We start from the raw sequence: 15,157 nt of genomic DNA, 5'->3' as shown, positions 1-15,157 counted from the left end.
ATTTTTAAAACTTATTTAAAAATAACAAAAGGGGAGTTGTGGTTAGATCATTTAAATCTAAGAATGATTAGGAATATTCAGAGAATTTGACGGTCACTCTAATAGTCACATCATTCTTCGTCCTTCTAGACTTGCCCTTCATCAGCTCATTTCCACATGCTTAGGGTAGTCAGAGATGCGATTTAATTGTGGCACTTCCCTACTTTGAGTCAGTTCCCTCCAAAGGTCCTGCAGTGTCCCTGTTCATACTTATTATCCTGTGTAAGTCGATCATCTTTCAGTTTCAAGTGACAGAAACCTCACTCAAACTAGCTTAAGCAAGAATGAGGAATTTGTTTGCTCATGTAACTGAAAAGTCCTGTGTTGGCTTTCGGCAGGGCTAGGAGTTCAGAGCTGGCATTAATGCCTTCTTTCGTGGTTCTGCCCTTCTCGTGTTGGTTTTCTTCCCAACAGGCTCTGCCTGTGTGTAGGCAACATGCAACATAGCCATTGGCGTCTCCAGGCCCACAGGGTCCTTAGAACTCAAATCCTGAGGATGCGAGAGGATTTGGATCTGCCTGGGTTGGGTCATGTGCTCTTCCTCGGGGCCAGTCACCCTAGAATGGAATGGGGTACTAGAAACAGGGAGGGGTGTTCCCCAAAGGAACAAATTCTAGGCAAACCATGACCTGTATCCCTCCCTCTCTTCCTTTTCGTTTCGTTTTGTGTTGTGGTTCTCAAAGACCTTTACTGTTGGTTCCTTTCACAGTAGGACACGTGCCCAAGTAGCTGTGAGCTCCACGTTGCTCTCAGCTCCACTATCTCGGTGGAATGAACTCTGGGCAGGACAGACTGACTGTGGTCAGCACGATGGGCGGGCTGCCGCCAGCAGCGTCCCTCCTCCAGGGGCGCACAGTCGAGCAGCTTCTTGGCCAGGTCCCCATGGCCAGCAGCAAGCAGTGGCTGTAGGAGCGCTTCAGGCCCAGCGTGTCCAGGGTGTCCCCCTTGCTGTCCTCTGTCTGCAGAAGCCTCAGGCAGGCCCCCCACTTGCTGCCAGTGATCTTGCCACAGGTGAAACAGCGCCCAGGTCTGATCACAGAGGCAGGATGGCAGCCGGCTGGTCCCACGGACTGTCCGACCACCGGCATGCTCCAGCTTTCTCCAGACTCATCTCTTTTCTAGCTGCACCTGAACTATTTTCCATTCCTGAAACATGCCACTCAATCCATTGTCTCGTTTTGCATATCTCGCTGCATTGGTCCCAAATAGCCTTCCTGTATTCTTTACCTAGGCCAAATGATCATTTCAAGGTCTGGTCTGTGATATTCCATGGGGTGTCTTTCAGGATCCTCCCTGCTGGGCTGGGTATTCATAAGCATACTCTTGACATCACACTCCACACTCTTGGAACTGTTTGCATAAGTACTTGTCTCTCCCTCACTAAGCTAGCTAGCTCCTTGAGTTCAGGCATTGCACAATGCCTGGCACATAGTAATGTGCTCTAGGAAGCACAGTAGCCCCACAAATGTTTGTTGAATGACTAAAAGATAAACTCAGTATGGATAAGATCTTGCCCTGCTTCCTCCATTTATAAAATTCCCACAAAAAATCTTGAGCAGCTTATTGTTGAATTTTTGTTTAGGACTAAGATATATTTTAAATAAAACCTCACATGACACATATAACTTGCTAAATAGGTATTTATGAGGCAGAATTGAAATGTGAATATTAAATACTAAATTATGCTAAATTAAGTATCATTAACCTTCGAATATGATATTATAGTCCTATTTGAAATATTGGTGGATCTGATTAGCTAGGTCAGGGGTTCTCAACCTGGAGTCCACAGACCTCTAAGGGAGTTAAGCATAGAATGCAGAGGAGATGTGAACTTAGGTGGGAAAAAAAAATTGTTTTTCTCTAGACTATTATTGAAATTTAGTATTTCCTTTGATTATAAATGCAGGCAACAATCCAGAGTTCATTACGCAGTAACTGACTATCAATAACAGAAATCAGGTATTTTTCATATCACACTCCAGTTGTTGTAGAGATCTTAATGTATTATTTATGCTACTTCAATGTCATAGCACTTACTCAACTCCAATACATCTGGTTATTAAATGAATAAATACATATATTACTGTATCACACATTTACATAATTTTGATAACTTATACTTCAATATAACTGGCTTTGTTAACCTCATGCATTTTATTTTCTACACTTAAAAACATTATTCTGAGAAAGGGTCCATGGTACCTAAAGATCGAAATGCTCTAGGTATCATTCACTTAGAATGAAATGAGACCAAAGTGTGATGGTCTGATTCCAGAGAAACTTAGCCCACCTGCCCTCTTCTAATGTCATGCTAATAGACATTACAGGCTTTTTGGACAATCTTAAAACTACAAAACGAAGAAATGATGTCCTGACTGAAAATTTTATCTGGATGGAAAAGCCATGTGATTTATTTAAGTTTCAAAGGGCGTCTGGGCTGTGTTGGCACAGTGGACCTACTCAGAAACTCACAACTAAATGCTGCAGACTGGTTTAAGAGCTTACCAAAGATGACAAATGCATTTCTTTGTGTGGTTATCTACATAGACGTGCACTAGAACTGAATTTTGGTTATTGAGACTCTTAGGACATGCTCTGTAAGGTTGTGAGAGCCCATCTAACAACGTTTGGTGGCAAGGCCTGTAAAAGAAGTAAACTCACTGGAATTCCTGTTTCCTTCGGTTTACTGGTCTTGGTTCCCATGGGAAACTTGGTTCTGAAATGAAGATACTTTGAGGAGATACTATAGTATGGGGTAGGGGAGATACGACAGCGTGGGGTAGGGGAGACACGACAGCGTGGGGTAGGGGAGATACGACAGCGTGGGGTAGGGGAGATACGACAGCGTGGGGTAGGGGAGATACGACAGCGTGGGGTAGGGGAGATAGGACAGCGTGGGGTAGGGGAGATATGACAGCGTGGGGTAGGGGAAGCCCAAGAGGAAGCACAGTAGCTTCAGCCACTGCAGGCTAGTGGCAGCAGACCCCTGGCCCGAAGGCAAGAGAACAGGGAGTAGCAACTCGAAGGGGAGTTTGGAAGTGGCCTCTGACAGCTGAGGCAGCCCGGCTGGGGGAGAGGCAAGAGAAGACACCCTGACTTGTCCTCAGATCTCTGGCCAGGGTACCCCTTGGCCAAACCCACCCAGAAGTCAGGGGGCAAAGGAGCCCACTGCTGTGGTCCATTCGTCAGCCTCATGGGGCCGAGAGCAGAGTGGCGCTGGAGAGCTAGAGCGATCTAGCACATCTGGCAAATCCCGACCATAGCACTTATCACACTATTGGATGGTCCAAGAGAGCAGAACTCTATTTTTTTTATTCATGGTTGTGCTAGTAAAATTTTGGCACACAGTAAGTGCTCAGTATTAATGAATGAATAAAGAACTGAAATATTACTGAAACAAAGAGTAAAAGCGATCTATTTACTACACACAATTAGGAACTAAGTATTTACTTTCAGAGTGGATATTTAAAATGTTATGGAAATACTAGAGCACGATTCAGCAGTAACTTCTGTTCTGTAGATCAGGCAGATATATGTCACAGCTTTATAATATAGTTAAGCACAGTCGATCCTCATTATTCGTGGATTCCATATTTGCAAATTTGCCTACTCTAAATGTTTTGTGGTGCTTTCATGGTTATGCATAGAGGGGTGAAAAATTTGACTTGCCCAATGCATATGTCTCCAGTTGAGATTGACAAGGTGACATGATGCTTTCTTGTTTCAGCTCTCATATTGTTAACAAGTGTCCTTTGCTCTACTTATGCGTTTCTTACATTCTTGTGTCTATATGTGTGGTTTTTTCTTTTAATGATTTCGCGGTTTAAAATGGCCACCAAAGGTAGTGCTGAAGTGCTGTTGAGTGTTCTTAAATAAAAGAAGGCTGTGACATGCCTTCTGGAGAAAATACATGTGTTAGATCAGCTTCATTTAGGCATGAAGTCATAGTGCTATTGGCCATGAGTTCAATGTTAGTAAATCACAAGAAGACACCTCAAAGAAGTTTTATATATTTTTTAATATATCGATGAATGTGACCAGAGGCTCATGGAACAAGAGCCTGGGGAAATATTTGTTAATTCCATTTTGGTGGTGACTTTATAGAATCTAACTACCACGAATAATGACAGTCAACTGTACTTGTTTTCCAGTTCCTAATAAAGATTCAAAAACAAAAAAAAAACAACTCAATGAACAAAAGACAAGATGATTTTTCTATGGTTGGCAGCTAATTGGTACCCATAATGTAAAACCAGAAAGGGGAAAACATTAAAACCCATCACCACTGCATAGTTTCAATGTGATATATTAAAATTTATTACTTTCTGATTAGTACTTTACTAAATCCAAATTATTTCAATGAAAATTGTCTAGAAGGCCATATAGTGTGAAAATCAAATCAGTGGAGGGAAAAGAAAAAACAATCTATTTAATACATTGACTTTATAAGAACAATCACAAATGCATTATTCTTATTATCTGGACTCAGTTGGTTAATTCAGTGCTGCTGAATTAGGCCTATTTGTATTCACTCCACAATAAATCAGACATTACCCAAAATCTTCAAGCTCCTACTTCCAGTAGCACAGCAAATCTGAAGTTCTTTAAAAAAAAAAAAAAATCACCATTCCACTGACTAATGTAAACAATTCTCCGTGCTCTGGCATAAGAATATTTCATGTTAGCCAACAAAGACAGCCATCTATTCTGAGGACTATAACAGTGGCAGCCTTTTGGTTTTCATGTTTAAAGAACACAACCTTGAATAGTAAGACACAGAGCTGAAATTTCTAACTCACTTTCTAACCATAGTAAGAATGACATTTTCCCCCAGGGACCACCAGATATTTATAAAAATTTGCACTAACATTTGGTGAATCCACAAACATCCATAAGAAGCTGACTTTCCCACCATGCTCCAATGTCTTTAAGACGAGACATAGCACATATACTATAAAGAGCTTTAGGATAAACATGGAGTGCCTGGGTATTATCATAGTAGTAAAGGTTCAATCATTTTTATTTCTGAGAAACACTTTTGGTACCATTACCATATCCAAAAATAGGTATTAATGCTACTGGTGATCAAGAAGTTCAGAAGCTGTAATTATGCATCCCTTATTGTGGAAATAATACAGGAGAGCTCTGAAACACGAGGGGAAAACACCCAGGCACTTCAATCAGTGAACATTTTTGCTAGGAGAAAACTTTTAAAATGATTGACTGCAGCCTTGACAGAGTTGCATTAACATCAAATAGCCACATTTCTGTTCACTTACAAGGACTACTATAAAGAAGCAATCAAGCTATGTTTAATAAAATGTGTCAGAAAGTGTACTGTTTTCACAATTTTAAAAAAATTAACATCTGTAGTCACACACTTAGATGGGAAACAGCCTAAAGAAAAATAAAGGCCTACACACACCGACTATTTCAACTACAAAGCAAAATGCTCTCACTGTGACTGAAGGAAAATAATTTAATGTTCATTATCAGTTTACAAGAGTATAACTCCAAGGAATGATTACGCTCATAAGTAAATGCAAGATTTTTCCAAAAGATTTATAACTAAGGTATTCAAGACATAAAATCAAACTGCAAAACTAGTTCAAAGCAGTTAGAGTCCAATGGTTTTCTTATGTTTTCTTTTATGTTCTTTATTTTAAATTGGTATTTTAGAACAGTAAATTATCTTTCATAGCAGTGCCTCCTGGTCTGATAATACAGTACCCCATTTCTGAATGTAGAGATTTAAGATAAATCAAAATGAACATTAAGGCATACAAACACTACTTTAAGTATGCTCTTATTTAATAAGGATGGTTTTAACTCATGTTCAAATACATGGAATGTTGGCACAAACTGAAGCTGCTGTAGAAAGATCACAGATGTCGTGTGGGTTATTGGAACTCCCATTTCTTTAAAAACACACCCTTAAATGGTCTTAATTTTACAAATTTAAGTGTTAAGAAAATGTCTAAATAATAAGTAACAATTAAAATAAAATGTTTATTTGTAAATTATGTACAGAATACATTACTTTACGACAAGGAAATGGGAGAAAGAGCCATCACCTTCCCGCCAATGCGGCTCGGCCTCTCTGTTGGAGACGACCATCTTTCTCGGAAGCAGATGCACAAACCAGTTTGGATTTCCTAAGTTGGAAAAGGAGAATTTGTAGCTAAACTAAAAGTATTGTTGCATTATTACTAGTTGGCTTGTTTCCACAAAATGCTTTTTGAACCCTGCTAAGTCAGATTCTTAGAAATTTCCTGGTATAATTTTGTAATCAACAAAATGTTAACTATCAAGAACAATGAGTTTAAGCATTTCATCTCAAAGCAACTGTGAAATGGCTATATAACTATGCATAATCTGAAATGTTGGTGTTTCTTTTTTATCCCTTTTAGTTACTTTGATTAGTCTAACAGTAAAAAGCCATACAATTATCAAAAATGCCATTAATCTAAATGTCATTGTGGAAAGTGCATCTTTGATAACTATCAAAATTAATGAAACCTACTTACTATAAATTTATCAAATAGATAAAACTGATAAATGGCTTTTGACTGTACCAATAAGTGTTCTATAAAATGAAGGATTGAATACAATTGCTTAGATGTCAAATACATTTCAGTAAGTGGATTTAAAGAATGCTACAAATGTCACGTGTACATATGACGATCAGCCAACATAGAAAATCCAACCTCTTACACGTATTTAGTCCCAAAGTTAGGTAGGTTATGATTTTTCATGTGAAGGTTTAGATGTTTCTCCATCATCGTCTTCTTCCTCCTCTTCACAATCTCCATCTGTTTGTTGTTCCAGCTCCTCTTTTGTGATCATTTCAAAGTCATTCCCATTTCCACTACTGTGCTGGGATCGGTCATCTTCCCTCCTGTCACTGTCTGTGTCAGAATGCCGTTCTCCACCTGAGCCTTCTGGTCCATGGTTTCCTGGTCTTGCTTTTCCCTCCTCATCTTCCTTTTTCTCACTGTCTGACTTTTCCTCACTGTCGGACTTCTGCTGCTTTTTGGTTTCAGATTTCTCATCTTTCTTTAAGTCTGCTTTTGGTCCTTTATATTCATGTGTGTACAGAGGCCTGAACGAGTCAATGAAGCCCACATCTGCAGTCAGATTTGGCAAGAACCAAAAGTGGTGCCTTCCTCCAGTTATGAGCCAAATGATGAGAAATAGAATGCAACGAGCTGTAGGAGACAAATATTTCTCTAATTGAATAATTCAAGCACTGACTCTGACAGTAGGGAGTATTTGTTAATAAAAAACTGGAAGACATTCAGAGTGTTACTATTTGCACATTACATGTACCTTAAATTAAATTAAACAATTAAATCCTGATTAGTTTAGCAGCTATCACAGTATTCTAGGCACAGAGCCTTCTACTCTGAACTTGAGGGCATAATGCTACTATGCCCCTGAAAGAATTACTTTTATGTTTTCTTTCAACGGGGTGCTATTTCATGGATGTACACTTATGATTTACGTACCTGCTATTATTGTTCAATAAGCATAGCCATCAACTGGACATTTAATTATGCACGAGATCATTGTATAAGAAAAAGGAAATAATGTGAATATGGGATAAAGGTATCTTAAGAAGCCTTTAAGAAGGAAAAATCAGGGCTGCATAATTTTCCTAGACGCTAAGCACTTTAGCCTTTGTAAGGCAATTTTGCCATAAAAATATTAAAAAATATGCCTTTATAACCACATTGGTACAAATCCAAATATAATCCTGCATAGGTTCATTACTATATACATATACACATATTATTACTTCTGATTTTAAAAGAAATGAAAACATTTCCGTGGGTCCACAGTATGTGCCTACTCTGCCTAAAGGATAAGCCTCCTAAGTAAAAACACTTTTGAACAATAAAAGAACATTTTCCTAAAAGTTATAATTTTTAAAAAATTAGGTAATTATATAATTTCTGCTTATTTAAGGACTCTCTCCCAATAATAGGAAACAATACAATGAAAATCCAGGTCACTTAAACAAACAGGTTTTGAGATTACTCTTTTAGAGCAATGTATGACAAAACTGTGGTTAAAGCAAGAATTAGAGAATTTTAAAGTCTATCATGAGTTATCACAAACACAAACCCAATATTTCATACAGTTTTCTCTTAATTTACCAATTATATAGAGCTGGGTGATTTTCCTGTTTTTTATTAAAGGTCATAATGATTGTGTGAATTTATGGACTAGTCAATTATGACAGGTTTTTGTTTTTGTTTTCTTTACAATATCACTGTTTTCACATAAGGCCTAAAAGCAGCTCATCTATGCTTGTACCGTTATTTTGCTTTAGATGAATAAAAGGAAACAGTTTTAGCTGCTTTGACTTTTATAAGGTAGTAATTTCTATTTTCACAAAATAGAAATGATTTTGTACATATCAGTATCTTGTGATACAAGCAGAAAAAGCAAATATGTTTGAAATTATGATTTAAAAATAAATTCCACTAGTAAAAAAATAATAAACATCTTTTAAGGAGGCGGCACATTTTTTTCTCCAAATATAATTATGATGTTATGATAGGCATAGAGGTTATAAGACAGATGGTTTGTACCGTGTTTCCCCAAAAATAAGACCAACCAGGACAATCAGCTCTAATATTCCTTTTGGAGCAAAAATTAATATAAGACCTGATTTATATTATATTATATTATATTATATTATATTATATTATATTATATTATACCCAGTCTTATATTATAGTAAAATAAGGCCGGGTTTTATATTAATTTTTGCTCCAAAAGATGCATAAGAGTTGATTGTCCAGCTGTCTTATTTTCAGGGACACACGGTAGTATAAATCTTGCCTCAAATTCAAGAAAAAGCAATACAGAAATGGTGCAAATAAAACCTAAATTCTCACCATATACAAGTATAAAGTGAATGTAGCAGAATCCTAACATGTTTTACAGTTTTTCTCTATGTGGCATTAGATTACCAGGGCAAAAGGGGAAGAATCAAGGGAAAACCACTGTGACGTGTACTGTCATACTATCTCTATACTAAAAAGTGATACATTTAGAAAATTGCCGAAGGTCTTATTTTATATGGCAATATTAACAATACATATTCAAAATAGTACCAAATATAATTGTGACCAATATATAATACTCTATAGGATAACATAAAATAAATATTCAATTTATAAGTGAGCTACAGGTTAATACTATTTGAAAGAATATTTGGAGTTGCATTTTCTAACAAAACCCCAAAATGTTGGGTTTGTTTTCTGGTTTAATTCACAAGATTTAATGGTCAATGCTATTTAAATCTACAGTATATTTAAAATGAAAAATTACAGAAAACACAACTGAAGAAGCAGTATTTTAAAGAGCAAAATAATATAATTACCATAAATTATTGTGAATACTGCTTTAAGTAGAAGATAAGCAAGTGGGTTAATTCTATTCAGTGGAGTTAAATCTTTGCTGAAATTTTTCAAAGAGCTTCTAAAATTTCAAGGATTTGAGAGCCAGAAGACACCAGTTTGATTATATCTAATGTCAGATCAAAGTTTATGGTTTCTCATTCTTGATATACTACACTGGTTATGGGCTTTATAGTCTTAGATTTTATTTCTTGGCCTACAAATGTGCTGTATTACATGCAGAAGCATCAGAGGATTTTCTCAAAGTAACTAAGCTAGAGGAAGGAAAAATTGAAAGGTGGGTGGAAAGGCTTCACACAGAGTCAGAGGTCAAAGAGAAAAAAGGAGGCTCATAAACGTGATGAACTGAATGAAAATACTAGATGAGATCTGGGCCCATGGATGGTGGCACCAGCTCAGGGCACACTTTGATGTCCAGGATGAAGGGATGTGCAGAGGGAAATTGCTTAGGGCTATAGGAGTAAGACTTTATAAACATAAGAATCTATTTATATCACAGAACCCCAGAAAATCATGCAACCATTTCAGATAATCTTGGTTAAATTATGTCCTCTAACAATAGGTATTAGGTCAATAATGTGGGCATTGTTTTTAATTTTTATACGGAAGTACGCCTATGTGTCTTGGTGTAAAAGTTGATTTGTCATTTAGGGAAAATAATTAGAACTCAGTACCATATACCAACATAAATTGTGGACGGCTAGGAATTATATGTAAGTAAAAAAGTCACCAGACAGCTTTAGATAAGCTGAGAAAAATTGTATTTCTTTCCCAAAGAGAAAAATTAATTAGACTTGTCCACCCCATATAGGAAAACTTCAAAAACTAGGATTTTAAGTAAAATAATATTTGTTGTTTTTTTTCATGGTAATATGCTCATTATGAAAAAATACAGACAAGTGAAAAGAATATTAAAATCATTCATAAGTACCAGCAAATTTATATTTCGGTGCATTTCCTTCTAATCAAACCCTTCATTTCAAAAAAATCTTTCTAATTAAACAGGTAAAAACTACCTTATTATCTTAATTTTACTGATTACTAGTGATGAGCATTTTTCATGTATTTATTAATCACTTGTCTTTTAATTTCCTCTTTTGAGCTGGGTTATTTTTATATTGTTTTATTTTTGTTTTTATTTTAATTTTTATTTTTTTAAGGAGGGCGCAGCTCACAGTGGCCCATGGGGGATCAAACCAGCAACCTTAGTGTTACCAGCACCGTTGCTCTACCCAACTGAGCTAACTAACTGGTCACCCTGATATTGTTTTACTTTTAACTACAAAAGACACCAATCATCCAGACATGCACACACACAAAAAATTTACTTATGTTTTCTTGTTTGATTTTTTAAAATTCCTAATGTATCTAGAATTTGTTTTGGTACACGGGTACAAACTGATTTTTCCCCATGGCAAATTAATTGTTTAGAATCATTTATTAAATACATCCATAAAATTTAAATATTTAATATAAGCTTCATTTGCCTTATGTCAAAATAGAAAAATGTTTTATTCAAAATACATCTAATAAACAATCAACCACTGTAAAAATATTAATATCTTTGTGGTAGCTAAATTTTAAAGCATATCAATGTGTATATAAATTAAGTCATATTAAATCCCTTTTCTTCAGAATAGACCAAATAAAATCAAACACATGTACTACTTCAAGCCTGAGTCAGTTTTGGGATGTGACCCAAAAAGTAGGTCCATATACTTCTTGATTTGCCTGCATTAAGTTTGCTAGTAAGCTTTACTGAAGCTCCAGATTACAGTCCAAAACGCGCAATATCTATCTTACTGAAGTCATTTTTACTACTGATAATACTTACCAACAGCAAGGAGAAGAATGCTGGCTACAAAACAGCCTGCACCCACACTGAGGTAATAAACGCCTACTCTCATCTCAGCTGGCCAAAGAGGAAAGAGGGTGGCTGCTATCACTGCAATCACTGGAACAGGAAATAACAAAGTTATACAGGTAACTTAGATTTTAACTGGCTTGGTTGCATAACAGTGAATATATTCTAAGGGGGAAAAATTGAAACATAAATACACTGAAATATATAAAATTGCCATTTTTTATATTAGTTTCAGGTGTACAAAATAATGTAATAGTTAGACATTTACACCCCTCACAAAGTGATAACCCCCACCCCCCGCTCCAATCTATTACCCCTCTGACATCGTACATAGCTATTACAATTCCATTGACTCTATTCCCTATGCTGTACTCCATATCCTGACAATATATATATAATTATAGCTGACATTCATCATTATTCAGTTTCAGCTTCAGGTGTACAGCGCAGTGGTCAGGCATCTACACCGTCCATGAAGTGGTCTCCCTGATGAGACATGTGCCCATCTGATACCCTACAAAATCTTTACAGTATTATTGATTATATTCCCCAAGCTGTCTTTCGTATTCTAGTGGCAATATTATGGTTACCAGTTGTGCTTTCTAATCCCCTCACCTTCTCCCTCATCCCCACCCCCATCCCATCTAGCAACCCTCAGTTTTCTCTCTATATCTCTTACACTGTTTCTGATTAGTTTGCTCATTTATTCAGTTCTTTAGATTCCACATATAAGTGAGATCATATGGTATTTGTTTTTCTCCATCTGACTTATTTCATTTAGCATCATGTTCTCTAGGTCCATCCTAAAATGGCCATTTTTATGGATAAAAAATGGTCAATTATTAGCCATTTCACATAGTTCAACTTAACATCTTAACTACTGTTCTTAAATTAGGTTAGGATTTTTTTAGTATAAATTACATAAAAAGTGCTGTTAAAAAACAGGAAATTGTTAGCTCCTTAAATGACCTACCGTGTTTCCCCGAAAATAAGACCTAGCCGGACCATCAGCTCTAATGTGTCTTTTGCAGCAAAAATTAATATAAGACCCAGTCTTATACTATATTAAAATAAAACCGGGTCTTATATTAATTTTTACTCCAAAAGACGCATTAGAGCTGATGGTCTGGCTAGGTCTTATTTTTGGGGAAACATGGTATTGCTGTCTACTTTATTTTCTACTATAAGATATCTGTCTACTGAATAGGGGAGCTTAAAGAAACAAAATCTAACAACAAAACTAACCAAAAAGTGATTTCAATGAATCAGAGATTCTATTCTGGGGTAGAGATCTGAGATCTACACATTTAAAAAGGTCACCAGGTGATTCTGATACAGATAGTTTTTGGTAGTTAGGGAAACTGTATACAAGCATCTCCAGCTTTTTTCTAAGTACAGTGTGGGACCACATGGAACAATCATAAGAAATTAGAAGTCTGGTTTCAGGTCTTTAGAGCAAAAGAGATCAAGATTCAAATTCTAGCTATATTATTTATAAGCTAAGAAACCCTGGGCAAGTTATTTAACTCCTTTGAGACTAGTTTACTTTATATTTAATATGTGCCTGTTCCTATTTTTTAAAAGTTTTTGCAAGGATGAAATGAAACAATGCATGTAAAATACTTAGCAAAGTGACTAGTACATAGTAAGTGATCAATAGCTATTAGCTGTTTGGGTTGTAATGGTTTTTCTTCTTCTTCTTTTTTTTTTTTTTTTTAAATTAAATTTATTGGGGTGACAATTGTTAGTAAAATTACATAGATTTCAGGTGTACAATTCTGTATTACATCATCTATAAATCCCATTGTGTGTTCATCACCCAGAGTCAGTTCTCCTTCCATCACCATATATTCGATCCCCCTTACCCTCATCTCCCACCCCCCACCCCCCACCCCCCTTACCCTCTGGCAACCACCAAACCATTGTCTGTGTCTATGAGTTTCTGTTTCTCATTTGTTTGTCTTGTTCTTTTGTTGCTTTTGGTTTATATACCACATATCAGTGAAATCACATGGTTCTCTGCTTTTTCTGTCTGACTTATTTCGCTCAGCATTACACTCTCAAGATCGTAATGGTTTGAGGTTCAACTGTTAAGAATTATTTTGAACAGGATCCTATGATCAAGCTTTTTTGTTTAACTGCTATTTGTTAAATCATTCTCTCTCCCCCAACCCACAGCCCCCATTCTTAATAACACATACCCATGGTAAAAAAACAAACAAACAAAACTTCTTACTCCACTCCCCAGGTTAATCAGTACTGTTTCTTATTTGTTCTCCCAGAGACTGCCTACATATAATTAAAATTAGCTACATAGAATTTTTTTTCTACATAAATGAGCTTATACTATTCTTACTCTACCCCCACCCCCATTTAATCTATTTTAGATTTCTTTCCATTAGTGCATCCTGCTTAATTCTTTAAAAGCTGTATGGTACTGTAATTTATTTCACCATTCTCCTTTTGAGGGACTTGAATTGTTTCCAGTTTTATCCTATTACAGACAATAGTGCAACAAATACATGTTGTGCAATTGTGATTACAACACAGGATAAATTCTTTGAGGTATAATTGTTAGTTCAAAATGTACAGGCATTTAAAATTTGAAAGATATTTGCTAATTACTCTCCTACTAAATATAATCTGAGGGATTTGCATTAGTATGTGTCAATGTACACTTTTGTGTTTTTTTTGTTTTGTTTTTTTTTGTGTTTTTTTTTTAATGTACACTTTTGAATAGATACTTAGTGCAACTGTATTAAAGACAGCCATGGGATAAATTCTTAGAAGTACAATAGCTGGGTCAGTGTATATACATTTAAAATTTGAAAGATATTGCCAAACTGCCCTCTGTACAAACGAAAACAATGGCTATGCCATCAGTTGTTGGAGAGTATTGACTTTTCCCAAGTGCTGGACCTTCACTAAGACTAGGTACTATCAACTGTAATCCTCTTAATCACTGTTGCTTTCATTTGTATTTATTATAAACGTGATTAAGTGGCATTCATGATTATTGGTCACCGTATTTCTTTATCTGAGCTACTGTTACCATTTTCTACCAGGTTGTTAATCTCTTAAATGTCTTTGCTTTAATGTGTTGCAAATATTTTCCTCATTTTACCATTTATCTTCTGATTTTAAAGTATGGTTTTTACAAATAACTATTTTATGCTAAAGATTTTTCAGTATGACTTTTGCATTTTATTTTCCTTTCTAAATTTTAGACATTGTACTTACCAAGAATTAATCCCATGACAAAGGTTTTAAAGTGAACTGGGTCATAGATCCACACGAATACCTAGAAGAATCAAGAAACCACAGTGCTTTAAATTCTAAGGTCACATTAGAAAGTTAAGCTTAAGTCTCTATTTTAGATCCTCTACAAAAGTAACTTCCAACTTCTTGACCTATAAGAACTGCTTTTTAAGGTAAACAATTCCAAAGACCTTTTCTTCAGTAGTAGTGTTTCTTTTGGTATCCAGTTAGAAAATTGTTTAAAAAACTATAAATTCTGTAATGCACTTAAATAAATTTGTGTACTTACATGCTTTTAACAATTTGTTCATGTGTCCAAACCATTACTTATACAACCTGAAGACCAGCAATTGCACAATCTTTTTGTCCTGATGTAATGATGTACACTGGCTGAAGAACCAGTTTGGGCTGAGAGCACAGTTAAGATAGATTCCAGGCAGGACCTACTATAAATCCAGCAGCTCTCAGCCACACCCTGTTATCTCTCACCAATGAGATGCAAAGAACCATTATTAAAGATCATGCTTAGTGACCATAAAGATTCTATGACTCTACAATAATTTCA

General features: G+C 35.9%; 1 protein-coding gene and 1 pseudogene across 2 annotated transcripts in view; both read right to left on the bottom strand.

Annotated features, from left to right (window-relative positions):
* Positions 1-677: 677 nt before the first annotated feature.
* Positions 678-1,255, bottom strand: LOC109449008 (DNA-directed RNA polymerases I, II, and III subunit RPABC5; annotated as a pseudogene).
* A 2,783-nt stretch (positions 1,256-4,038) lies between these two features.
* SEC62 (SEC62 homolog, preprotein translocation factor) overlaps positions 4,039-15,157 on the bottom strand; it is a 30,286-nt gene continuing 19,167 nt past the window's right edge. The window contains exons 6-9 of one of the 2 annotated variants that reach the window (XM_019735467.2): positions 14,575-14,635; positions 11,305-11,424; positions 6,754-7,247; positions 4,039-6,194 (exon numbers count right to left, since the gene is read on the bottom strand). In XM_019735467.2, coding sequence (XP_019591026.1) covers positions 6,781-7,247; positions 11,305-11,424; positions 14,575-14,635 — 648 coding nt within the window. In that variant the 3' untranslated portion in view covers positions 4,039-6,194; positions 6,754-6,780. Of the gene's footprint in view, positions 7,248-11,304; positions 11,425-14,574; positions 14,636-15,157 lie in introns of both variants that reach the window. The other variant, XM_019735475.2, reaches the window with a different exon arrangement.

Source organism: Rhinolophus sinicus, linkage group LG01 (assembly GCF_036562045.2).
Source record: "Rhinolophus sinicus isolate RSC01 linkage group LG01, ASM3656204v1, whole genome shotgun sequence".
NCBI lineage: Eukaryota > Metazoa > Chordata > Mammalia > Chiroptera > Rhinolophidae > Rhinolophus > Rhinolophus sinicus.
This window is presented reverse-complemented; position numbering and strand designations above follow the sequence as displayed.